This window comes from Entelurus aequoreus, linkage group LG19 (assembly GCF_033978785.1).
Source record: "Entelurus aequoreus isolate RoL-2023_Sb linkage group LG19, RoL_Eaeq_v1.1, whole genome shotgun sequence".
In the NCBI taxonomy this organism is placed as follows: Eukaryota; Metazoa; Chordata; class Actinopteri; order Syngnathiformes; family Syngnathidae; genus Entelurus; species Entelurus aequoreus.
In genome coordinates this window covers 23079456-23106201 of record NC_084749.1, presented here as the reverse complement: position 1 = coordinate 23106201, position 26746 = coordinate 23079456, and the positions used below count along the sequence as shown (strand labels likewise).

Here is a 26746-nt window from a genome sequence, read left to right as displayed (position 1 = left end):
GTCACAATCACTCACACCATGCATCATAATGTAAATACTTCATTTGTGGCCCCGTATTACAAGCATGTCACCCATATATTGTGGAAAACTTCATCCCTCTAACATGCATGTTCTCGCTCACTGGCGCGCCCCCTGCAAAACCTGTACTGCTGATTGATACAATGTCAAACGTAAACAAGGCAGCATTGCTCACCTGTCTGAGACAACCCCAGAGAGCCAACACAGACAAGCCATTCCACGCATGGTGATCTTCCCCAGCTTACAATCCCATCCAATGAGCAGACACATTTATTGGTTGAGTTCCAAGCTGAAAACTGCTGCTTCACGTTCAGTAGCGCTGGTTAAAAAAAACCACAAAAAAAACCCAAACGAAAACCCCCTCCGTGAAAATAAAAGTAGACAGTCCTGAAGGCGGTGCTGGGGGTTGTTGTGGGTAATAAGTAGGGTGAGATGCAGCGGGGAAGACTGGGACTGGATGGATGGGGAAGAAAAAGGAGCGACTGAAGTCGCCCATTCAACTACTGTCACACGCTGTCAATGAGCAGCAGAAAGGAGGAGGTCTGCCCTTCCCCCGCCCTACATAGTGTTCCCGTCCCTCTGTCCAATCAGGTGGGCCTCCTGCAGAGGCTGGGCAGAGGAGGGACTCGCTGACTGGGGGAGATTTGAGTGTACCAGTCTGAAAGAAGCAGGCGGGGATGGGGCGGGGGTTAACTCTTTCACTGAAGGCACCGTTCATGAAACTCTCACTCACTCTGTTTACATGCACTAAAACAGTCAGATTCCCAAAATAGGTGAGGTTCTCCATTTTTCACACTTCTAGATGAAGTCTGTTTACATGCATACATCTGTAATTCGATGCTGGACCTAACGCTGTGTGCCCTTGATACGCCAGGGATATTCAACTAAATTGTTTTGGGGGCCATGTTTCCAGAAAGCGAAGGAGTCTTATCTTATTTTGTATATTCCAGAGATGCAGCGTCCTTGATTTTGGTCTGTTTATTTTGTCAGCGTTACAGGAGCGCTCTGCTGTTTTCAAAGACCTTCTGAAAAAAAGCTTGTCAAAGATCATCTCTATGACAGTCCTGTAGTGTTGTTAAGGCTCTGCTGCAAAAATGTGAGTCTCACAAGCTTTTTTAACTGAACACCTGGGCCACCAGTTGAATAGCCCAGATGATGAAAAAGAGAGGACCTAAAATGGAACCTTGTGGTACACCACTAGTATATAGTGCATCCAGAAAGTATTTACAGCACTTCACTTTTCCACATTTTGTTATTTTGTTACTTATTCAAAGATGGAATACATTCATTTTTGTCTTCAAAATTCTACACACAATAATAGCCCATAATGTTTTTTTAGGAGTGTTTTGCAAATTTATTAAAAAAAACAATCACGTTAGCTCAATACTTTGTTGATGCACTTCGGCAGCAATTACAGCCTCAAGTCTTTTTGAATTCGATGCCACAAGCTTGGCACGCCTATCTTTGAGCAGTTTCGGCCATTGTTGTTAGCAGCTCCTCTCAAGCTCCATCGGGTTGGATGGGAAGTGTTGTTTTTCATCCAGGAAGTCTCTGTACATCACTGCATTGTCTGATTGTCTTAGTGGTATTCTCACCTTATTAGAAGCCATCTCGCTGACCGAATGTCTCGTCTGCAGCGTCTCCAACTGGTCCAGACACCAGTCCAGCTCTTCCAGAGTCTCCATTGCTAGTTTTTGATAAGGCTCCTCTGGATGGACAAAGACGAGCATGCACACGCGCAAACTCAGTACTTGGCCGTTACTCTTCTGCTGTTATTTTGCAAGAGACTGACCTGAGTGGCATGGTTTGCACAGAGGCGACTGGTTGCTGCTTGGCGGCCACCTGCAACGAAAGACGGAGGAAGTGTGGGTAGGATAAACTCTTAATAAAAGACATTGACTTTGTCAGTTTAGCTCGCTCTTACTTGTTTCCCACACGGTCTTGCAAATGTGTGAGAACAGCGAAGTTACTTCTCACTGTGCGTAGACTGGCGAGAATCTGTAAAAAGGGAAACAATACCATTGGAAGTTTCATGTTTAGAAAAGCTCCAACAATAATTCTGTGACTGATTTTAGCATTTGTGGCAGCTGCCATTTTCACAATGAAGTGTGACGCAGAATACAGTTGTCCCTCGTTTATCGCTGTTAATTGATTACAAACATGACCACGATAAATTAATTTGCCACAGTAGGAATCAATAATTAATTAAATAAATAAATTGAACATTTTCAAAGCCATCCATCCATTGTCTTCTGCTTAGCAGAGGTCTGGTCGCGGGGGCAGCAGCCTAAGCAGAGAAGCCCAGACTTCCCTCTCCCCAGCTACTTCGTCCAGCTCCTCCCGGGGGATCTCGAGGTGTTCCCAGGCCAGCCAGGAGACATAGTCTTCCCAACGTGTGCTGGGTCTTCCCCGTGGCCTCCTACCGGTCGGAAGTGACCCTAAACACGTCCCCGGGATGCGTCTGGATGGCATCCTGACCAGATGCCCGAACCACCTCATCTGGCTCCTCTCGATGTTGAGGAGCAGCCGCTTTAGTTTGAGCTCCTCCTGGATGAATGTGCTTCCCACCCTATCTCTAAGGGAGAGCCCCGCCACCCAAAGGAGGAAACTAATTTCGGCTGCTGGTACCTGTAACCTTGTCCTTTCGGTCATAAACCAAAGCTCATGACCATAGGTGAGGATGGGAACATAAATCGACCGGTAAAATGAGAGCTTTGCCTTCCGTATCAGCTCTTTCTTTACCACAATGGATCGCTACAGGGTTACAGCATTACTGAAGACGCCGCACCAATCCACCTGTGGATCTCACGATCCAGTCTTCCTTCACTCATGAACAAGACTCCGAGGTACTTGAACTCCTCCACTTGGGGCAAGATCTCTTCTCCAACCCGGAGATGGCACTCCACCTTTTTCCGGGTGAGAACCATGGACTCGGACTTGGATGTGCTGGATGGATCATGCCAGTCGCTTCACACTCGGCTGCAAAACTAACAACTTTGACGATGCCTTGCGCGATATTATTGATAGTATAGCACCGCTAAAGCAAAAAAGGGCCCCTAAAAGGCGCACCCCATGGTTTACAGAAGAAATTAGAGCTCATAAATTATTATGTAGAAAACTGGAACGCAAATGGCGCGCGACTAAACTTGAGGTTTTCCATCAAGCATGGAGTGATAGTTTAATAACCTATAAACGCATGCTTACCTTAGCTAAAGCTAAATACTACTCAAATCTCATCCGCCTCAACAAAAACGATCCTAAATTTCTGTTTAGTACAGTAGCATCGCTAACCCAACAAGGGACTCCTCCCAGTAGCTCCACCCACTCGGCAGATGACTTTATGAATTTCTTTAATAAGAAAATTGAACTCATTAGAAAGGAGATTAAAGACAACGCATCCCAGCTACAACTGGGTTCTATTAACACAAATACGACTGTATATACGACGGACACTGCCCTCCAAAATAGTCACTCTATTTTTGATGAAATAACATTAGAGGAATTATTACAGCGTGTAAGTGGGATAAAACAAACAACATGTTTACTTGACCCACTTCCTGGGAGACTTATCAAGGAACTGTTTGTATTATTAGGTCCATCAGTGTTAAATATTATAAACTTATCACTTTCCTCCGGCACTGTTCCCCTAGCATTCAAAAAAGCGGTTATTCATCCTCTGCTCAAAAGACCTAACCTCGATCCTGACCTCATGGTAAACTACCGACCGGTCTCCCACCTTCCGTTTATTTCCAAAATTCTCGAAAAAATTGTCGCACAGCAGCTAAATGAACACTTGCGTCTAACAATCTCTGTGAACCTTTTCAATCCGGTTTCAGGGCAAATCACTCTACGGAGACAGCCCTCGCAAAAATGACTAATGATCTATTGCTAACGATGGATTCTGATGCTTCATCTATGTTGCTGCTTCTTGATCTTAGCGCCGCTTTCGATACCGTCGATCATAATATTTTATTAGAGCGTATCAAAACACGTATTGGTATGTCAGACTTAGCCTTGTCTTGGTTTAACTCTTATCTTACTGACAGGATGCAGTGCGTCTCCCATAACAATGTGACCTCGGACTATGTCAAGGTAACGTGCGGAGTTCCCCAGGGTTCGGTTCTTGGCCCTGCACTCTTTAGTATTTACATGCTGCCGCTGGGTGACATCATACGCAAGTACGGTGTTAGCTTTCACTGTTATGCTGATGACACTCAACTCTACATGCCCCTAAAGCTGACCAACACGCCGGACTGTAGTCAGCTGGAGGCGTGTCTTAATGAAATTAAACAATGGATGTCCGCTAACTTTTTGCAACTCAACGCTAAGAAAACGGAAATGCTGATTATCGGTCCTGCTAGACACCAGCATCTATTTAATAATACCACCTTAACATTTGACAACCAAACAATTAAACAAGGAGACTCGGTAAAGAATCTGGGTATTATCTTCGACCCAACTCTCTCGTTTGAGTCACACATTAAGAGTGTTACTAAAACGGCCTTCTTTCATCTCCGTAATATCGCTAAAATTCGTTCCATCTTGTCCACTAGCGACGCTGAGATCATTATTCATGCGTTCGTTACGTCTCGTCTCGATTACTGTAACGTATTATTTTCGGGCCTCCCTATGTCTAGCATTAAAAGATTACAGTTGGTACAAAATGCGGCTGCAAGGCTTTTGACAAAAACAAGAAAGTTTGATCATATTACGCCTATACTGGCTCACCTGCACTGGCTTCCTGTGCACTTAAGATGCGACTTTAAGGTTTTACTACTTACGTATAAAATACTACACGGTTTAGCTCCAGCCTATCTCGCCGATTGTATTGTACCATATGTCCCGGCAAGAAATCTGCGTTCAAAGAACTCCGGCTTATTAGTGATTCCCAGAGCCAAAAAAAAGTCTGCGGGCTATAGAGCGTTTTCTATTCGGGCTCCAGTACTCTGGAATGCCCTCCCGGTAACAGTTAGAGATGCTACCTCAGTAGAAGCATTTAAGTCCCATCTTAAAACTCATTTGTATAATCTAGCCTTTAAATAGACCCCCCCTTTTTAGACCAGTTGATCTGCCGTTTCTTTTCTTCTCTCCTCTTCTCCCCTGTCCCTTGCGAGGGGGAGTTGCATAGGTCCGGTGGCCATGGATGAAGTGCTGGCTGTCCAGAGCCGGGACCCCGGGTGGACCACTAGCCTGTGCATCGGTTGGGGACATCTCTGTGCTGCTGACCCGTCTCCGCTCGGGATGGTTTCCTGTTGGCCCCGCTGTGGACTGGACTCCCGCTGATGTGTTGGATCCACTGTGGACTGGACTTTCACAATGTTATGTCAGACCCACTCGACATCCGTTGCTTTCGGTCTCCCCTAGAGGGGGGGGGGTTACCCACATATGCGGTCCTCTCCAAGGTTTCTCATAGTCATTCACCGACGTCCCACTGGGGTGAGTTTTTCCTTGCCCGTATGTGGGCTCTGTACCGAGGATGTCGTTGTGGCTTGTACAGCCCTTTAAGACACTTGTGATTTAGGGCTATATAAATAAACATTGATTGATTGATTGATTGAACCGTAACCGCTAAATCGGATCCCCTCAACGCCCTGACTGCGCCTAGAAATTCTGTCCATAAAAGTTATGAACAGAATCGGTGACAAAGGGCAGCCCTGGCGCAGTCCAACCCTCACTGAAAACGGGCCAAACTTACTGCCGGCAATGCGGACCAGACTAATCATACAGGGAGCGGACCGCCACAATCAGACAGTCCGATACCCCATACTCTCTGAGAACTCCCCACAGGACTTCGCGAGGGACATGGTCGAATGCCTTCTCCAAGTCCACAAAGCACAAGTAGACTGGTTGGGCAAACTCCCATGCACCCTCAAGGACTCTGCGGAGAATACAGAGCTGGTCCACAGTTCCACGACCAGGACAAAAACCACACTGCTCCTCCTGAATCCGAGGTTCGACTATCCGGCGTAGCCTACTCTCCAGTACACCTGAATAGACCTTACCGGGAAAGCCACAACATAAACATTTATAAATTTTTCTGATTTATGAGAGCTCTCTAGACTTGAAATAAGACCCCTTTACACTTCCTTTTAATCCACTACAGCAGTGATTCTCAAACTGTGGTACTTGTACCACCAGTGGTACGCAGGCATCATCTAGTGATACCCCAAAGAATCACTTGACTGAAGTACAGTGTTTTATGTTCCTATATTCAAACAGTGTGTAAACAGTGGACAAAAATAATAAATATTCTTAAACATAACCTCTGCCTTGTTTTTCATGAATACTTGGGCCGACTACGCTGCTGTATTTTTAATTTTGGTCATTATGGTGGTACTTGGAAAGCCAAGTTTTTTCTGAGGTTATACTTGGTGAAAAAAGATTCAGTACCATTACAATATATTAATACTGCCTGAGGCTGAGCCAATCAGTGGCCACGATACTAAACAGCATGCTCTGATTGGTTTGGTATCCTCTAGTAGCCAATTCTACTCTAGTATTGATGGTTTTAGTTACTTTAACCGATTTATATGCTTGAAAATGCTTAATTTTATGTATAACCTATATTCAATTATGCATATAACAACTGAAAGCATTTTATCTACACTCTTTGATTTTAATTTATATTATAAATGTTTTTATGATTATTTAATTTTTATTTTTTGCCTTCTTGTAATTTTCTGTTAAGTACTTTAAATTGCCTTGAGCACAAATTGTGCTCTATACATAAACTTGCCTTGCCTTAAATTAGGAACAAAAACATTTGGAATAATAGAAAAAAGTTCCCAATGTGGAATATTTGAAGCACGATGTGGCGAGGGATGACTGTATTGCATTTGATCATCCTTATGTTTGTTTTGTAAGCATTACCCACCTGTGCAAATGGAGTAACTATCATGTCTTCTCCGTGCCTGCAAAAACAACCAATCACAAACATGCACTTTGTAAGATCTTATTCTGGACAGTTGAAGAACAGTGAATGGAATGATCCAATTATTGCTAACAATTAGGGGTGTGCCTATCGTTTGGCCACCGATCAGTATCTGCCAATTTTCGTGAAAAAGTATGTGATCGCCATTAAAGTGTTTTAATGCCGATCACAAACGCTGATCCCCACTGGCTGATACTGTGTTTATTTTAGTCACCCAGCTGAAAAGCAGCTAGCAGCTAATTATGTATCTCTATACACAGTGTGGAGCTACTTCCCTAAGCTAATAATGATCACATACATTACGGCAAATAAACTGCATTTCTTAGTATCTTAAGTATCATTATCATTAAGTATCAATTTCAGTGGAGAAAGAAGCTAAAAATATTACACACCAGAGAGCAAGCCGGTAGCTGACATGCTAATAGCTAAGCTAAACACTGAGCTCGCTTTAAACAACACCAAGAAATGTGTGCTTAGTAGTGGTATTCCAATTCAACATTTTCACTTCCGATACAATGTATTGGAGCCTTGGTTGTAGGCCGATACCAATATTAACAAGTAAGACTTACTACATACTTTTATTATTTTGTAAAGTGGAATGTTGTAAAAGGTTTGATCAAGTGAAATTACAAAAAAAAGCAATGACAGATGTATGCTTCTGAAGTCGGTTATTCATTTGTGTTTTGATGACACCTGGTGGTTCCAATAAATCATTGAATTAAGGTCATGCCGAAGTAATTTGAATGATGCGGACACCTTTGTTACTGGATACTTTCTCATATAATTTTGCCTTAGAGACTTTGTATATGTAAGTAATATGCAAGTATAATTATTTGCTAATTTTTTCTATAGACAAATGCCGTATTTTAGCCTGCAATATTGTTCAATTAAGTCAGTGTATCTCAATTATTTTTTTGTCAGGCACATTTCGCAACCCCCAAATCTTCACAATGAATATAAATAGTATAAGCTGTCTATAAAAGGGTTATAATCAAACCTGTGCATAACTTAATTTTTTTATTACATTAAAGAAAACAAAAAAGAACTATAGATGAATTTACAACAAGGAATAATTTTATCAACATTGTAATTTAGTCTGAATTAGAAAATATTTAAAGTGCACAATTTTGCCTGACATTTTAAAAAATAACTAACAATTTTTATATTTTATTTTAACTATTAATATTTTTGACCGACTTGAACTATTTAAGACTGAAAAATACACATTTAATAAACTTAATAGATCATGACAAATTCAAATTGGTGAGCAACATTAACGCAGGAGCACAATAAATAACAAACTCTAACCTACAAAACTAAAATGAATAACATAATTTTCTCTGATTTTCTTTTTTTTTTTTTTAAATTAAAATAAGGAAGCCAGGATTAATGGCTACAATTAGTTCACACAGCTTTTTGAAGCGGAGTTTGAAGCATGATACTGATAAAGCATGTTCCCTGGGGTCACACGCGACGCCCCTGGCAGTGCACCACCCCAATATTTGAGAAGAACTAAATTAAGGTCAGTCATTGTATATCTCAAGCTTGTGTGCTATTGAATGATTAGCTGTTGTGTAGCTGCTAGTAGCATATAGCCTATCATGTTTACCTTTTGTAAATGACTTCACTAAAATACAAGGAAAGGTCAACCTTGGGTGTTTATTGGAGGACATTTAGATGTTAACTGGCTGTCTGGCTTTGCACAAGTAAGCACGCTGCAGGACTGCTTGTACCGGAACCTATATCAAAGATACTTGTGTTTTTGCTGCTGACATTGGAACGATATCAATATCGGATCGGGACATCCCTGGTGCTGAGTAAAGTTTAAGAAGTGTAAATGGAACGACGTTGCAGGAGAATGTGAGCAGCCATTAACAGGGAATTGATAAGCTAATAACAATCACGCCTTGTATACTTTTGCTTCCAGAGCTTGTTTTCATCACAAGCATTAAAGTACCAGTAGAATGGAAAAACAAGTTGCCTCTATATTGAAGCTGTTATCATACACACATACATAGGTACCTACGCTCCCACATACATATACAAATACAGTACATATTTACACACTCAAAGTTCGTACATCCACACGCACATTCATCATACAAACATACACATACACATACTGTACATATACATTCACTGTACAAACATACATATACACATACTGTACATATACACTCACTGTACAAACACATATACACATACTGTACATATACATTCACTGTACAAACACACATACTGTATACACGTACTGTACATATACATTCACTGTACAAACACACACATACACATACTATACATATACATTCACGGTACAAACACACATATACTCATACTGTACATATACAGTCACTGTACAAACACAGATATACACATAATGTACATATACAAGTACATATGCACACGTACACTCATGCACATAATCACGTTTCATCAAACATATATTAATGTTGTTGCCCTAAGGTAAACTGGGTATAACACATGGCACACTGACAAAGCTTAACCTATTGTTACTATAACAATCTACAAGGTTAATGTAGGTTGCTTCTCTTTCTTCCCCTCCATTTTTCTGCATTCTTTCGTATCTCAAGTTATCATTACGTATATGTATTGTTGCATTTGAACAACTGTATTGTTGATAATAAAGGTAAAGTATTGGTATTGTTCATTATCAATAGCGCTATTTCTATTGGTATTTGTATTGCTCCATTTTTAGTGTAATAATGCTCATTGTCATTTCTGTATTATTTTTTATTTTCGCTAACTGCTTATTTGCTATTACTTTTACCATCATATTTGTACATGTCGTATTTGCTGATGTTGCTCTATTGTTGTTGTTGTGTTTGCTGTTGTTGTTTTTGTCTCTCTGTCTAATCCCCCTCTTGTCCCCACAATTCCCCCCTCTGTCTTCCTTTTTTTCTCTTTCTATCCCCTCCTGCTCCGGCCCGGCTGCACCAAATGATAATATAAATACATTTAATAAAGTCAAATACAAATAAGGCAACAAGAGAAGTATCCTACACTTCTCTTTTGTAAAGTAAATCTGAACAGCCGATATGGGCATCTACATCAACTATATGATTTGCCTGAGAAGCTGGACAGGACAAGAAGAAAAAAAAAAAGAAAAAAAAGAAGCTGTTATCATATATATTGCTTTTTTATTTATTTATTAATGCTGTAAAATTCATTAAAAAAATAAAAACATATGTGTTCAACTTGTCTGCTGATATGGTCAGAGGGCAAAAGCGTTTCCATCGTGACGTCATCCCACCTCCGAATCAACGGAAATTGCTGAAGACATTCGGAGCGAAATATTCAAAATGGCCGTCTGAAATTGTGGCATTTTGTGATGTTTAGACGGTATTTTCACACACTTTGCGAAATACAAATTGGATATGGTTTAATGGATACAATGAAACACAATTAAGCATATAAAATCAACTTGTTTTTCCACTCTATTGGTACTTGAAGTGCTGCTAAAAAGGCTGTATTTGAAAAGCTTTTTTCCATTGAAAGAGAAAGTGACATACTGTACATCCTGAATGGCTTGTGTTCCGGAAAACATTTTCACAATCAATGCTTGCAGACATGATGCATCTGCAAATATTAGTATACTCTAGTTATTGTGCTAAATGTCAACTTCAGTCCAAGCCTTTGGGACATTGCATTACTATTAAAGCATGCTGGGACCGTTTAGGTCGTCCAATGACCAATCGGTGTTTAGAGACGAGCATCCAAGACACTGATTAAGACAGGGTAAAATACATGAGAACTAGATGTTGTGAATTTAAATCATTAGAATTAGATCACTGCACACTTTTCTCACCGGGGTATCCAACCGACTTCGCATTGCTTCAATCCGTCCTCCCTTCAAAACAAAGGAGCAACGTCTACTGATTGATTAAAATAAGAACATCCTCATAAATAAATGTAAGAATGTGCAGCCATGACACATCTGCACTTGGTAGCTTGTGTTAAACGGATCCAGGAAACGGTTATGAAATACTCACAAGTCGCTGGCGGTCGATGAGTTGCGCGACATGGTTTTGGGCGAGAGGTCATAATCCGAGTCGGAGCGGTAGAGGAAGGACTCGCGACGCTGACTGTGCGGTACATTGGACTGGAGGACCAGGCCTGACCCGGGACTGGTCTGAGCGTCCAGAGGACTGCGACCCACTGAGAGGCCATTCTCCACATCGAAACTGAAAAAAGACAAGCATTCATGTTAGCGATATACTTACATCCACCTGCTTTTTAAAAATACATAACAAAACTCCAAAGACATGCTGTGCAATTCAGAATGTAGAAATAGAACAGACCGAGCAGCATCTTCAGTACAAAGGAATTTTTTGTATCAATAAAACTACGTGGAATTCATTCCAAAATTCATTCCAATGAGATTTTTGTGTTTTAGAAGATCACATACTTTGTTTGGAAAACACCGTAAAAGCAACTTTTCAGCCAGGTTTGTCGATACACAAGCTTTTTAGATAGGGCCTAAAGTCTGCCAGAGTATAACAAGACATAGCAGCAGGGATCAGTGTTACCAACGTAGCACTTTGTCGCAACATTTAGCGAGTACAGTGAAACCTCGATTCACCTAACCCCCATTGTACAAACTTTTCAATTTACACACCACAGACCGAAAATAAATATGCCACACATTGTGCGCCTGCAGCGCAGCCATTTTGTGCCCGGCAGCACACTCCTGTGCTCACTGCTTATATTCAGTCAGCACAGTGCTACTTTGTGTGATTTTTTAAGCCTTTTTGCAGCATTTGTGTAGTTTTGCTAGCTCAATAAGAGTCTAAAGAACGCAATGGAAAAGCTATGTTTGGTTTGAAACATTAAAGAGGTACACAGCGTTGTCGACACAGACTCAGCTCCCTTCCGCCGCACGTAAAGACGATTAACCGACAATGTAAAGTAAATAAAACATTTTAATCTTATATGTAATTTTTACATGAAATGTATATATTTTTTGTTGTTTTTTGGGAGGGGTACCAATTCAACTGAATTTCAAGTGTTTTGAAAACCATTTAAGCTTGTAGGTTGAGGTACTACAGGGTTTCTGTAGATATCGGCAAATCTAATTTAGTGCTTTTTGCCCATTTTCTACTGCAGATAGTTATTATACATAGTCAAAATATTAAGCTGTAAACTGTAAGCCTTTGACAATGATAATCTTGAAGAATAGTTGAAAAGTTTACATGAATTAATAATTAGAATGGGCTCACAAGAGTCTTTAATCGCAGAATTTGTTGTTTAGTATTTATTTTTCTGTAGTAGTAGCAGCAACTGTCAGTTGTGGTGGCGTTGTGGTGACAGCAGAAAGTTGCTTTCTTGGTCCTGCCAAAGAATTTTGGCACAGTTAACTGCTGCCTGCCGCCGACTAATAGCATGTGTGATTTCACAGCATTACATTTTTTAATGCCTCTGGACAAATTTAATGCGTTTTAATGCCACTCAAGGCCTTCATTTTGCAAAATCCATGTAATGACTTTTAATGCTTTTTAATGACCCGCGGAAACCCCGTACTACTGTGTTTACCTCATTAATAATACATTCCTTTAACTGTCAGAACATGTCGAGTACCAGCAAAAAAAAAAATCAGACACCCCTGATCTAGCGTCTACACCCCTCGCACCTCAGTGCCACAAATAGATTGCAGTCCCGTGAAAAAAGTAAGCATTATTGTCTTCAGAGTTTCAATAAACTGTGTGGTAAACTGACTGTGTATAATAAAATATGAAGTATTTCCAAATGGCTCAGCTAATATAACACTTTCTTGACCGCAAGCAGAAATAGCGAGCCTCTTTTCAAGCAGGCAACCTTGAGACACATTGTATAGTCCTTTATGCACACCTCCTCCCCATGCTCGTTCCTTACATCAACATGACATCACCGCTGACGTAAAGCATGTTACATCAGTAAGAACCTCACCCTTTGTTACGCACACTGCATCATGTACAGTAAGGAGGTAAATGCCATGATATACTAGTGAAAGTCAGAGCAATTAGAAAAAATGCATGATCAATTATAAAAACTATGTATTTTATGGCAAAGACAGCAATAACCTTATTGGAAGGTGATTTATGAGTAGGAGAAACATGATGTGTTATGCTAGCATGTTTATCTGCGAGCCCACTTTCTTTTTGCCTGCTTATACAGAGCAACTGAAGGTTGCCGGAGTCTATTTTTAGCACAACCTGTCTCGGGCGCTCCGCTTATAGCTGCGCCTGATAAATGGGAGATGGCTGTTATCCAACTGATTCTGAATGAACTCGGCCCGATTCACAAAGAGAGAGAGAGAGACAACTGGAAGAGTTCAGGAAGGCTGCGTCCAGGACAGTGATGCGATTCACCGTCTCGCACCGGATTGGTGTGACGAGGCCACGAGGGGCGGGGCCTACAAGCAGGGCTTACCTCGATAATGATACCCTCGCCAGCTCGGTGAAACTAGCCGTGACGAGGCTCCATCAGAGGCGGCCAGTGACGTCAGAAGCTATAAATAGATCCGCCTGGGGGACTGAGGGAGCTGGGAGGGACGCTGACGTATATAGCCCTCCCTTCCCCACACACACTTCATCATTTTTACATTTGTGGTAATGGTGGATGCTGGAAGAAATAGTAGGTTTTAACAGCACATGCGGAATATGATGTGACGTGAAACCCATTTTCACACTGCAGTGCTACCTCAACTTACGATTGTTTTGAAATAAGAGATAACGTGTTTTCCAAACTATAAGCGGCTACTTTAAACATTGGGGCTTATAAAACGATGCGGCTAATTCATGTATTTTTCTTCACTAATGTCCATAATGTTTTGTATTCAACAAATGCCATCCATTTATATAAATAAACATTGATTGATTGATTGATTGATTTTCTACCGCTTGTCCCTTTTGGGATTGCGGGGGGCGCTGGAGCCTATCTCAGCTGCATTCGGGCGGAAGGCGGGGTACACCCTGGACAAGTCGCCACCTCATTACAGGGCCAACACAGATAGACAGACAACATTCACACTCACATTCACACACTAGGGCCAATTTAGTGTTGCCAATCAACCTATCCCCAGGTGCATGTCTTTGGAGGTGGGAGGAAGCCGGAGTACCCGAAGGGAACCCACGCAGTCACAGGGAGAACATGCAAACTCCACACAGAAAGATCCCGAGCCCGGGATTGAACTCAGGACTACTCAGGACCTTCGTATTGTGAGGCACATGCACTAACCCCTGTGCCACCGTGCTGCCCATTCAGCAAGTGGTTTTCATAAAACACCGAAAGAGACACTGAAAAGTAGAGATGTCCGATAATGGCTTTTTTGCCGATATCCGATATTCCGATATTGTCCAACTCTTAATTACCGATACCGATATATACAGTCGTGGAATTAACACATTATTATGCCTATATTTGTTGTGATGCCCCGCTGGATGCATTAAACAATGTAACAAGGTTTTCCAAAATAAATCAACTCAAGTTATGGAAAAAAATGCCAACATGGCACTGCCATATTCATTATTGAAGTCACAAAGTGCATTATTTTTTTTAACATGCCTCAAAACAGCAGCTTGGAATTTGGGACATGCTCTCCCTGAGAGAGCATGAGGAGGTTGAGGTGGGCGGGGTTGGGGAGGTGTATATTGTAGCTCCCGGAAGAGTTAGTGCTGCAAGGGGTTGAGGTGGGGGTTGCAGGGTAGCGGTGCAAGGGGGTTCTGGGTATTTGTTCTGTTGTGTTTATGTTGTGTTACGGTGCGGATGTTCTCCCGAAATGTGTTTGTCATTCTTGTTTGGTGTGGGTTCACAGTGTTAAAGTTGTTTATACGGCTACCCTCAGTGTGACCTGTATGGCTATTCACCAGGTATGACTTGCATTCACTTGTGTGTGTGAAAAGCCGTAGATATTATGTGATTGGGCCGGCACGCAAAGGCAGTGCCTCTAAGGTTTATTGGCGCTCTGTACTTCTCCCTACGTCCGTGTACCACTACGTACAGCGGCGTTTAAAAAAGTCATAAATTTAACTTTTTGAAACCGATACCGATAATTTTCTAACCGATACCAATAATTTCCGATATTACATTTTAAAGCATTTATCGGCCGATAATATCGGCAGCCCCATATTATCGGACATCTCTACTGAAAAGGTGTTATTGTTTGTGCTATGGTGCTATCTTTTGGACGAGTTTGCTCACTGCAGGTTATGCGGGTTGAAAATGTACTTTCTGTTCGGTGCTTTGAACCGGAAGTAAACATGTGAATAGCGTTTCTGCTCGAAAGGATTCTTCATTCATCACTCCAAGCAAAGTCTGTAAGTTTTACAATTTAACTAAAACAATTATTACTACCTACACCGTCCCATGTGTGATGTCTGTAGGATTGTTTTCATACATATTTGTACATGCTATTGTAATGTTATCAAGCTGGCGTCGTTAGCATTAGCGCATATGCTAACACGTTTACAATTGTCTGTGTTAGTATTATTACCTTGCAATGGAATTCTGTTTGTATTGATTCAGTTTCACCAAAACGTCACCGTGGAGTTGGAGTCTGTTTAGCTGATTGGAGAGCTAGCTTCTGCAGCGATGATTTATGTTTTGTTTGATTAGCTTTTTACTGCCGTTTGACAGGCAACGTTTGATAACAGTTAAGGCATGTAAATACATATTTATAGGTAGGTAGATACGTAGGTTTTTATTGTCTTTGCACAAGTACAACAAAACTTTGTTTTCAACACAAGCCTGTTTATTTATGAAATCTTTTGTACTGGTATATTGCTGCAGCTTATAGTATATGTAAAAAATGTATTTATTCTCAAATTAGAAGTGTGCATCTTAAATACTGTTGCGCTCCATAGCCCGGAAAGTATGGTAATTGTTATGCTTTAGGTTGCGAGCCTAAATTTGAGCTACAAACATCACATCCGGTCTTGCTTGCTAGTATTAGTTAATAACTAAAGATGGACATAACTTTTTTTCCAACCATGGGAAAGAAGAAAGTGAGTGTGAAGGACAGTGCTGAGAGGAAGAAGCGGATGATATTTACTGAATTAAAGAAATAAATCATCAAAACCATGTTTGCCCCTGTAGCATAGCACTGCTAATGTGTATCACACTGAAGCAGAATGAGTCTAACATCAGCCAAGAATGTTTAAAAGATATCTAAATGGACGGCGTGGTGCGGTTGGGAGAGTGGCCATGCCAGCAACCTGAGGGTTCCTGGTTCAATCCCCAGCTTCTACCATACTACTCAGTGGCCTAGTGGTTAGAGTGTCCACCCTGAGATCAGTAGGTTGTGAGTTCGAACCCCGGCCGAGTCATACCAAAGACTATAAAAATGGGACCCATTACCTCCCTGCTTGGCACTCAGCATCAAGGGTTGGAATTGGGGGTTAAATCACCAAAAAATATTCCAGAGCGCAGCCACCACTGCTGCTCACTGCTCCCCTCACCTCCCAGGGGGAGATCAAGGGTAATGGGTCAAATTGGACCATTTAGTGGTCAATTGTACGGAATATGTACTGAACTGTGCAATCTACTAATAAAAGTTTCAATCAATCAATCAATCAATGCAGAGGACAAATTTCACCACACCTAGTGTGTGTGTGACAATCATTGGTACTTTAACTTAACTTAACTTAACCTAGTCACGTCCGTTGTGCCCTTGAGCAAGACACTTCACCCTTGCTCCTGATGGGTCGTGGCTAGCACTTTGCATGGCAGCTCCCGCCATCAGTGTGTGAATGTGTGTGTGAATGGGTGAATGTGGAAATAGTGTCAAAGCGCTTTGAGTACCTTAAAGGTAGAAAAGTGCTATACAAGTATAACCCATAACCCATAAATGGCGGACAGTTATGTATGAAAATATGGGAACGCTGCTGATGGTGTGTTTGACGGAAATGCAGCTAGAAGGGGAGATTGTAGATGTTCACTCTCCCAGGTAAACACTGCACATTATTATTATATTACTTCATAAAACTACTGAAGTTGTTCATAGTACATAATATTGTTAAGTTAAAGTTAAAGTACCAATGATTGTCACACACACACTGGCGAAATTATTCTCAGCATTTGACTCATCACCCTTGATCACCCCTGGGAGGTGAGGGGAGCAGTGAGCAGCAGCGGTGGCCACGCCCGGGAATCATCTTTGGTGATTTAACCCCCAATTCCAACCCTTGATGCTGAGTGCCAAGCAGGGAGGTAATGGGTCCCATTTTTATAGTCATTGGTATGACTCGGCCGGGGTTTGAACTCACAACCTACCGATCTCAGGGCGGACACTCTAACCACTAGGCCACTGTATTGTTTTTATACAATATTTATCATCTAAAACAGTGATTCTCAAACTGGTATGTGTACCACTAGTGGTGCGCGGGCTCCATCTAGTGGTACGTCAAAGAATCACTTGATTAAAGTACAGTGTTTTATTTTCCTATATTCAAACACAGTGTTACTGTTCAAATTGTGTGCAATGTTAGTGTTTTTTAATGAACACTTAGGCCTACTACGCTACTGTATTTTAATGGCCATTATTGTGGTACTTGGGGAGCCAAATGTTTTCTGAAGTGTTACTTGGTGAAAACAGATTGAGAACCACTGATCTAAACGTTAGTTTTTATTTTAGTGATTTTTTTTTTGGGAAAGGGGGAGGGGGGGGTCAAGAACCAATTTAATTTCAATTCATTTAAATGGGCATTGTTGAGATGTTTTGAGTTAAGAGCTCCGTTACAGAACTAATGAAGCTTGTACTGTTAAACGTGGGTAGACAGCGCCCACTATTGCTAAAGATGGGTAGTACAGCAGCTGCCACATTTGACAACCACCCAAACGACAACTCATCCTCCCCAGCATCTGTTTGGAATAAAAGAATCAGCATCATCATAGTTCATCCCCCGAAGGAATTCATGGACTTTTCCTGTAAATAAAAGACTTCATGCGACCAGTGTGGCCACTGAAGCAGCAGATTGTGTTGATGTTACGAGATTAATTTACCTTTTTTTAACAGCCGCTATAATTATTAGAAAGCTGAGCTTGAAGTCAAATGTCTTATCGTTAAACAGGCAAAAAGACAGAGAAAGAAAGAAAGCGAGAGAGACAGGCTGGCGTCTTGCTCGGTGCGAGCATTCATAACAAGTTGACCTTGGTAGGTCTTCAGCCTCCAGCATTGTTCTCTATCGCGCTGACGTAAATGACAGTGCCCCCCCCCCCCTCCTCCCCACAGCCCCCCTTTTCTCTCTTTAACTCTGTTCTACTTCTCAACTTTTCTCACACACCCACATCCTAACCTCGGCTTTTGTTCCCAGGATGTGCAGTTTGCACCTCGCTGCTGCCGTGCCTTCCCTCAGTTTACTGGAAAACAAAACAAGCCTGACGTGGGGGCAAATTCTGTAACGCACGTCTACGCAAAATGCAATCCGCAATGCGTATGTATTATTAACCGCGCGTGTGCGTGCATGTGCGTGTGTGTGTGAGTATGAGCAAGAAAGCGAGTCGGATCCTAAAGTTATACAATACTTTAAAAAAAAAAAAGTTGGACATTGTGGGCTTTTTTGTGATGTCACATTCGTGCCAATGCATGCAAATTCACCCAAATACTGTACACGTCAACTGATCAAAACTTGTTTGTCTTTGTGAAGACGAAACAGAAACAACATGTGACAACATATCAACTCTTTATTGATCAAAACTTATGTTTGTCTTTGTGAAGACGAAACAGAAACAACAACGTGCAACAACATATCAATGCTTTATTGATCAAACGGCACAATTGTGCTCAGTATTATAGTTGAGTTGAGTTTGAGTTTATTTCGAACATGCACAGATATACTGAAGGTCTTAAGTGTTGTACGTGCATACAATTGTTTTAAATTACATTTTTCTCTAAGATTTTATTTCTCCTCTTTTTTTGAGAAGAATTGTTGTATATTCTTGGGTAGTAGGTTATAGTTTGCCTTGTGTATAATTTTAGCTGTTTGCAAATTCACTATGTCGTGGAATTTCAGTATCTTTGTTTCAATAAATAAAGGGTTTGTATGTTCTCTATACCCAACATTATGTATTATTTTAACTGATCTTTTTTGGAACACCGTTAATGAATGAAATGTACTTTTGTAGTTATTTCCCCATATTTCTACACAATAACTCAGATATGGTAACACTAGCGAGCAGTAAATAATATGAAGTGATTTTTGGTCTAGAACATGTTTTGCTTTATTCATTATTGACGTGTTTCTTGCTACTTTATGTTGTATATTTTTTACATGAGATTTCGTACAGCATCCGCAAATAATACTAACTTTAAATCTTTTGTAACTTTACAAATGTGCGTAAACATTTAACAACACACTAGCGTACACACTTCCTCTCCTTGTATTTCTTTATTTTATCCTTTATTAAGAACAGATTCTCATTTGCAATGCTGACCAAGCAAAGAGGCAGCATTTACATGTTAGAGATGTTGGAGTGTGATGATAATCTCTCATCGTCTCTCATTTACCGACAAAAATTAGCGCTACAGATCGCTCTCAACAGTTCACAAGTGTTACCAGTAGAGTGGAAAAACAAATTGCCTCTATATTGAAGCTATTATTATATATATCATATAAAGACTTACAAAAGTTTACGAATAAATAAATATGATCAAAACAGTATCAATCTCACGGAGATCCCCAAGACATTTTGAGAAATAATAAGGAAGTCAGTCACGTCATCACGTGACGTTGCGTTAGGAACCAAAGATCCCTTCCCCATCAACGACAATCCTAAACAAGCAGACTTTGTGAGAACCAACAACAATTACTTTGGACAAATTATTATCCAGGAGTAGAGATGTCCGATAATGGCTTTTTTGCCGATATCCGATATTGTCCAACTCTTAATTACCGATTCCGATATCAACCGATACCGATATATACAGTCGTGGAATTAACACATTATTATGCCTCATTTTGTTGTGATGCCCTGCTGGATGCATTAAACAATGTAACAAGGTTTTCCAAAATAAATCAACTCAAAGTTATGAAAAAAAATGCCAACATGGCACTGCCATATTTATTATTGAAGTCACAAAGTGCTTTTTTTTTTTAACATGCCTCAAAACAGCAGCTTGGAATTTGGGACATGCTCTCCCTGAGAGAGCATGAGGAGGTTGAGGTGGGTGGGGTAGGGCGTAGCTAGGGTGTATATTGTAGCGTCCCGGAAGAGTTAGTGCTGCAAGGGGTTCTGGGTATTTGTTCTGTTGTGTTTATGTTGTGTGCGGATGTTCTCCTGAAATGTGTTTGTCATTCTTGTTTGGTGTGGGTTCACAGTGTGGCGCATATTTGTAACAGTGTTAAAGTTGTTTATACGGTCACCCTCAGTGTGACCTGTATGGCTGTTGACCGAGTATGCCTTGCATTCACTTGCGTGTGTGAAAAGCCGTAGATATTATGTGATTGGGCCGGCACGCAAAGGCATTGCCTTTAAGGTTTATTGGCGCTCTGTACTTCTCCCTACGTCCATGTACCACTCCGTACAGCGGCGTTTTAAAAAGTCATAAATTTTACTTTTTTAAACCGATACCGATAATTTCCGATATTACATTTTAAAGCATTTATCGGCCGATAATATCGGTAGTCCATTATTATCGGACATCTCTATCCAGGACTTTATATTTTTGAACCCGAACACAAAGAGGATGAGTAAAAAAGTTTTAGAATCCGACTGCTACCCGAGGGTGCAGCTTTATTGAAACACTAGCATTCACAGCATTGCTAGGTGCTAAACATATAAACTAAGCATCCATCCATTCATTTTGTACCGCTTGTCTCTTAGGGGGTCGCGGGGGTGCTGGAGCTTTTCCCAGCTGCACACGGGCGGAAGGCGGGGTACTGAGCATTTAAACCAAAATCAAACAAACACGGTCATATTTCCACTCTCGCTGGGATGCTGACCGACGGGACGCTCACATAATTCCATTTAGATGAAGATTCCATCGCAATCCTCACAAAGGGTTAAAGAAAAGTTCCTGCAAGAAGTCTTTTGGGGTCTTTTTCGCCTTCTCGCCGGGATCTATAAGTTCACCAGCCTGTCGGTCCATGGCCACATTTGTCTACTACCACGTGAGAGATGCATAAATTATAATCTAGAATTTACTTTTAGCAAGTTTGAGACGAAGTAGAGGCAGGCTTATAGTGTGTCAACAATAGTAGCGTAAGCTAGCACTAGCTAACTGCTATCAATGCGACGCTAAAATAGTCAGTCTGCGTTGGTACATTCCATTTTATTTATGTAAAATACACAATGGACATTATTTATGTGAAATACACATTGGACGATATACCGTACTTTTCGGAGTATAAGTCGCTCCGGAGTATAAGACGCACCGGCCGAAAATGCACAATAAAGAAGGAAAAAAACATATAAGTCGCACTGGAGTACAAGTCGCATTTTTTGGGGAAATTTATTTGATAAAACCCAACACCAAGAATAGACATTTGAAAGGCAATTTAAAATAAATAAAGAATAGTGAACAACAGGCTGAATAAGTGTACGTTATATGAGGCATAAATAACCAACTGAGAACGTGCCTGGTATGTTAACGTAACATATTATGGTAAGAGTCATTCAAATAACTATAACATATAGAACATGCTATACGTTTACTAAACAATCTGTCACTCCTAATCGCTAAATCCGATGAAATCTTATACGTCTAGTCTCTTACGTGAATGAGCTAAATAATATTTTTTGATATTTTACGGTAATGTGTTAATAATTTCACACATAAGTCGCTCCTGAGTATAAGTCGCACCCCCGGCCAAACTATGAAAAAAACTGTTGACTTATAGTCCGAAAAATACGGTACTTTTGTAATGTTTACTTTATGTTTATATTTTCAGTCTTAAAAACCTAAATGAAGGAAGAAGTGTAAAGAAATAAAAGTAAGGAAGGAAAATAATTCAAAGAAGGAACATCAATCCTCAAACAAAACTTCTGTAGCTTCTGTTTCTTCATGCTGTTATCCATGTGTCTAGCTGCACATTCTGGAAATGAATAGCGAGGGCAGAATATTGAATTTATTGACAGTGCAGTGTGAAAGCCCATGTGTTTACTTTGCAATTAAGTGAACGCAGTCTTAAAGAAATATAACCTGCTGAGGCCCTTTGTGACAAAACATCCAAATTTTGATTTTCAGCCCGAGCCCTTTGACTCTTAAAACTGGGGCCCTATTCATTGTATAGTTGAATAGCCCTGACAAAGAGTTACATGCTTTTTTAAACATTTTACTCTGACTCTAACACGGGAACAGCAGTGCTTAGTTCCAACACTGTATACCTCCAACTTACACACCATCTCTATGTCCTCCCCACACACCCACCCAACACATTCTCGTACTCCACCAATCGCACTCTCAAGGTGCATTCACAGACATCGTGGTAAAACTGGCCTTTTCAGGATAAAAATACAGTACAGGCCATACCTCCAATGCCATTGATGTAAAAGGCGAGTACATGCATGTGAAAGTGACGTGTAATATGTCCAAGTGCATTTTTGAAAAAAAAGAGTACCAGTAACTAGTTATGGGTGCCTTTCACATTTGAACCCATACAGTACCAATTCCCGGTACCTGTGAATCAATACCGGTACTTAACAGTCCCAAGTTTTGGTACTTTTACGTGTACATGTTAATTGTTTATCGAAAAAATTACATTGTTTTGCGTAAAATTTGAAAATGAGCAGCTAATGTGCTGTGCTTTGTTATATCTTGTTTTCTTATTACATTTCTTAACCTCATTTGCAAGTATTGTATAGTAGACTTAGCATCCAGTTGCAATTCCAAGAAGTTAGATGACAGTAGCGTATCGGCTACGGCAGAGGTGGGACCAAGTCATTGCTTTGCAAGTCACAAGTAAGTCTCAAGTCTTTGCCCTCAAGTCTCGAGTCAAGTCCCGAGTCAAGACAGGCAAGTCCCGAGTCAAGTCCAAAGTCAAGACTGGAAAGTCTCAAGTCAAGTCACAAGTCCTGCATTTTGAGTTTCGAGTCCTTTCAAGTCCTTTTGACCACAGACTAATATTTTTACACAGATTGTGTATGCTTTTAAACCGCTGTATTTATTTATTAAAACAAGTGCATTTGAAATAGCAGTGAAGAAAATAGTACTGACATTGCAATTCATAATAGCACTATTAACCAGTCATTTTGATAGTTTAAACAATTTTAAACATTTAACTCATTCCTTTACAGAATAAACACATTTGCAAAAACAAGTGCAACTGTACTTATTTGTACAAAAGTGTTAACATTGTATTTCCATGGCATATTGCAGTGTAACTAGTTCCACAGCAGTTTCTATTCTGTTCTTACCTTATCTCATTGATCTCATCTCATACTGTATGTGTGTTGATGTGTGCGTACACTTGAAAAACATAACAAATACATGAACATAACAATGAACAGAGTTGTACTTTTTAGATGTCAGGGCCCTATGCAATATGTACACATATTCTTAATATAGTATATATTTTAACTGACCTTTATTTGACTATGTTTGTCTTTTTGTAGGTGGCTAAAATATGCGGTGCTGCTGACCGCCGTCTAACGTTACGTTACTGTGTGTGATACATTGACTAACGTAACGTTAAGTGTAGGTACCTCATGCAACGCTGCTTAAAAAATCACTTGACAAAAAGTATGAATAAGGTAGCAAACTGCAGTGGACGCAACATATTGCCGTGTTTGAAATGACGTTATAACCATAAACATCTTATAAGTAGACGCAATATTGGTTGCTGTGACGCGAGCAATTTGCATCTTGAAGTGGTGATGAGGAGCCGGCGAGCAGCCTAAACTGATAGTTGACAGGTAGAAAACAAAGATGCCAGGCTGGTGTTCAGCGTTTTCCTGCTCAAACGAGCGGACTGTTGAAAATAGGAATCGGGGGATTACTTTTCACAAGTAAGATTTAACATTAATGTACTATTGGTTGTATTTTATGAAAATAACATTACCACAGAGTTGAGAAGGAGCAAAGATCTTCAATATTTGTATGTGAAAATCACAAATAAATCTTCTGGGGAGGATGACGCCCCTAAAGGGGTTTGGTTTACAAACTTTCAGCCCCACCTAAAACAAAATTCACCAGCCGCCATTGATTGTAATGCATTCTCATTTTAGGCAAAATATAAGACAATACTTTCTTAACAGTATAATTGTAACCAGGAATAAGTCTTCATGTAACAATATTCAAATACTAACATTGTTGGGTAAAACAGAATTTGGTTTTATTCTGAATCCAGTGAAACAGATTGGTGGTTTTAGCTGATATAAAGACTTTCAGGTGTTTATATATGTTTAAGTATTTGGCAGACGCTTTTATCCAAAGCGACATACATAAAAAATACATATATAACAATCACTGTAAACATGATCATTTAAGGGAAGAATGTAATACAAAATATCAATACAAAGTGTCACGACAGAATAAACTCTCTGCTGCTGCAGCAAAAGAGATACGGTCTATAAGATATATAGATATCTAATGTATTCATACATTGTTTATGTAGCATGTATATATAACGTAATCATATTGTTTCTTCAATTTAAAAATATCTGACCGTTTTTTTCCCCCTTCTCTGGGATTATATTCCCAGTTTTAATCTCGGACGTCTGGTCATTTATAGCGTATAAGAATATTCTATTACTGTTAAGCAAACTATGAATAATAAAACATGTGTCCGTTATCATAGCTACACGTATGACAAAAAAGCGTGTGAAAATGAGTGGTATTCAGTGAGGTAAAATGAATTAAATGCGTTGACAGTTCATTGCTCCTGCCAAATGAATTGCACTGAGTGGAGCGGATCACCACTCCAAGATGGCGGCCCCGCGTCTCGTCTGCGCCAGTAGGCAGTAGCGCTCGATGCTGTGTCTACTTATAAGATGTCTATGGTTATGACGTTAGCAGTGAGTTTACAGCCTCACTGATTTAACTACACAGCAAATAAAAGTCATGTTACTTAGCCAATAAACGTTATCTTACATTCAAAACTTACCCTTCTTTGTGCAACTTCAAATGTCGAACGACGTTGGAAGTTGTTGCGTCTCCGTCTGTAATATTCGAACTGCGTGATTTGCATACGGCAATTCTTTGACCAAGTCGTAGTTTTTATACCCGAACGAAACCAACTTTGGTATAAATCTTTCTCACTGGCGCGTTGTTTGACAACTCTTGTTCATTGGTTGTCCTGCAATTTGATTGGATCAATGCTGTGTGATGAAAACAACGTAGATCTAATTTGATTGGCTGTTGTACTGAGAGCAAACACGCTGACACGCAGCACACACGCTGATAGACAGACACGTACAAAATGAAAGCTACGGAGCGCTCCCAAATAACTTTTTAAGCTTTAGGTTTTGGGGAAAGTAGCAAGTCATGTCAAGTCAAAAGGCTCAAGTCCAAGTGAAGTCACATGTCATTGATGTTAAAGTCTAAGTCGAGTTGCAAGTCTCTTTACATTTTGTCAAGTCGAGTCTAAAGTCATCAAATTCATGACTCGAGTCTGACTCGAGTCCAAGTCATGTGACTCGAGTCCACACCTCTGGGCTACGGTGTGTTGCCTAGCCAGGAAGTAGTCTGCCATAAAGTTGAATGTGCCAGTGAAGTCTTTTGTTGTGCACAAAAAGTGTTTATACTGTAAGTTTTGTGCTTATTGCACACCTTATGCTTGATTGCATTAATTATGTATCAACACAGATAAACCCCTCAACATCTTTTGCGCGCACATTCACCTTTTACGCTTACTGTGAATGGTTACCTGAAAATACATACGGATTTAGATACGGATTCAAAAAAATAAAAGATGTGCATTCAAGTTAAACTTTTCTTTTACATGTTTGTGTGTATTCTGATAATAAAAGTGCATTTATGTCAAAATACTTTGGTCTTTGTTAGACTTCATTTAAATTGTGCAAGCAAGTAATTTGCTGCGATTAATATTTATTCATCACAATTCAAGTGTGATTAATCTAATTAAGAAAATTAATCATTTGACAGCCCTAGTTTTAAAATTACATTGTTTTGCGTAACATTTGAAAATGAGCAGCTAATGTGCTGTGCGTTGTTATATCTTGTTTTCTTATTACATTTCTGAACCTCATTTGCAAGTGTTATATAGTAGACTTAGCATGCAGTTGCAATTCCAAGAAGTTAGATGACAGTAGCGTATAGGCTACGGTGTGTTGCCTAGCCAGGAAGTAGTCTGCCATAAAGTTGAATGTGCCAGTCAAGTCATTTGTTGTGCACAAAAAGTGTTTATACTGTTAGTTTTATGCTTATTGCACACCTTATGCTTGATTGTAGCGTGCATCTTAGTTGGAGTTTTCATTCAAAAAAATGTGGAGGTGTTTTAATTGCCGTGTAAAATTGCTGATGCTAATCAGTAGCATGTATTTGGTGAAGCCATTTTGGAAAAGTAGAGCGTTACTGCACATTCAAGTGTTTTCTATCAGTCACACATGCTTTGTAGGCATGGAAACTTGCAACTTTACCTAGAGGCAGTTTGGCTTAGTCCGCTCTGATTGCTGCTTGACTGCTTGTTTCCTCGCCAAGTGTTCAACACAGCGTTTAGTCTGCAACCGGACGTGACGTCACAAGCAACAAATGTATCGATTTTACGTTTTATTGTTCCCTACTTAATTTTTGCAATTATTAGCCTCGTTTGCGCAAATGTTGACGATATAACTGGTGCGCATCATTTTGTAGCGTCCTGTCTTTTGATGTTAAAAATGTCATTATTTTTGGACAAAAAAAGTAAT

At 40.2% G+C, this 26746-nt stretch overlaps 1 protein-coding gene across 6 annotated transcripts in view; it reads right to left on the bottom strand.

Annotated features, from left to right (window-relative positions):
- pde4cb (phosphodiesterase 4C, cAMP-specific b) overlaps positions 1-26746 on the bottom strand; it is a 234224-nt gene that overhangs the window by 25593 nt on the left and 181885 nt on the right. For 4 of the 6 annotated variants that reach the window (XM_062028107.1, XM_062028108.1, XM_062028109.1 and 1 more), the window contains 5 exons: positions 10960-11151; positions 6893-6929; positions 1943-2016; positions 1811-1860; positions 1614-1726 (listed from right to left, as the gene is read on the bottom strand). In XM_062028107.1, the coding sequence (XP_061884091.1) occupies positions 1614-1726; positions 1811-1860; positions 1943-2016; positions 6893-6929; positions 10960-11151 (466 nt within the window). Of the gene's footprint in view, positions 1-1613; positions 1727-1810; positions 1861-1942; positions 2017-6892; positions 6930-10775; positions 10818-10959; positions 11152-26746 lie in introns of all 6 variants that reach the window. The other 2 variants (XM_062028112.1, XM_062028113.1) reach the window with 1 other exon arrangement.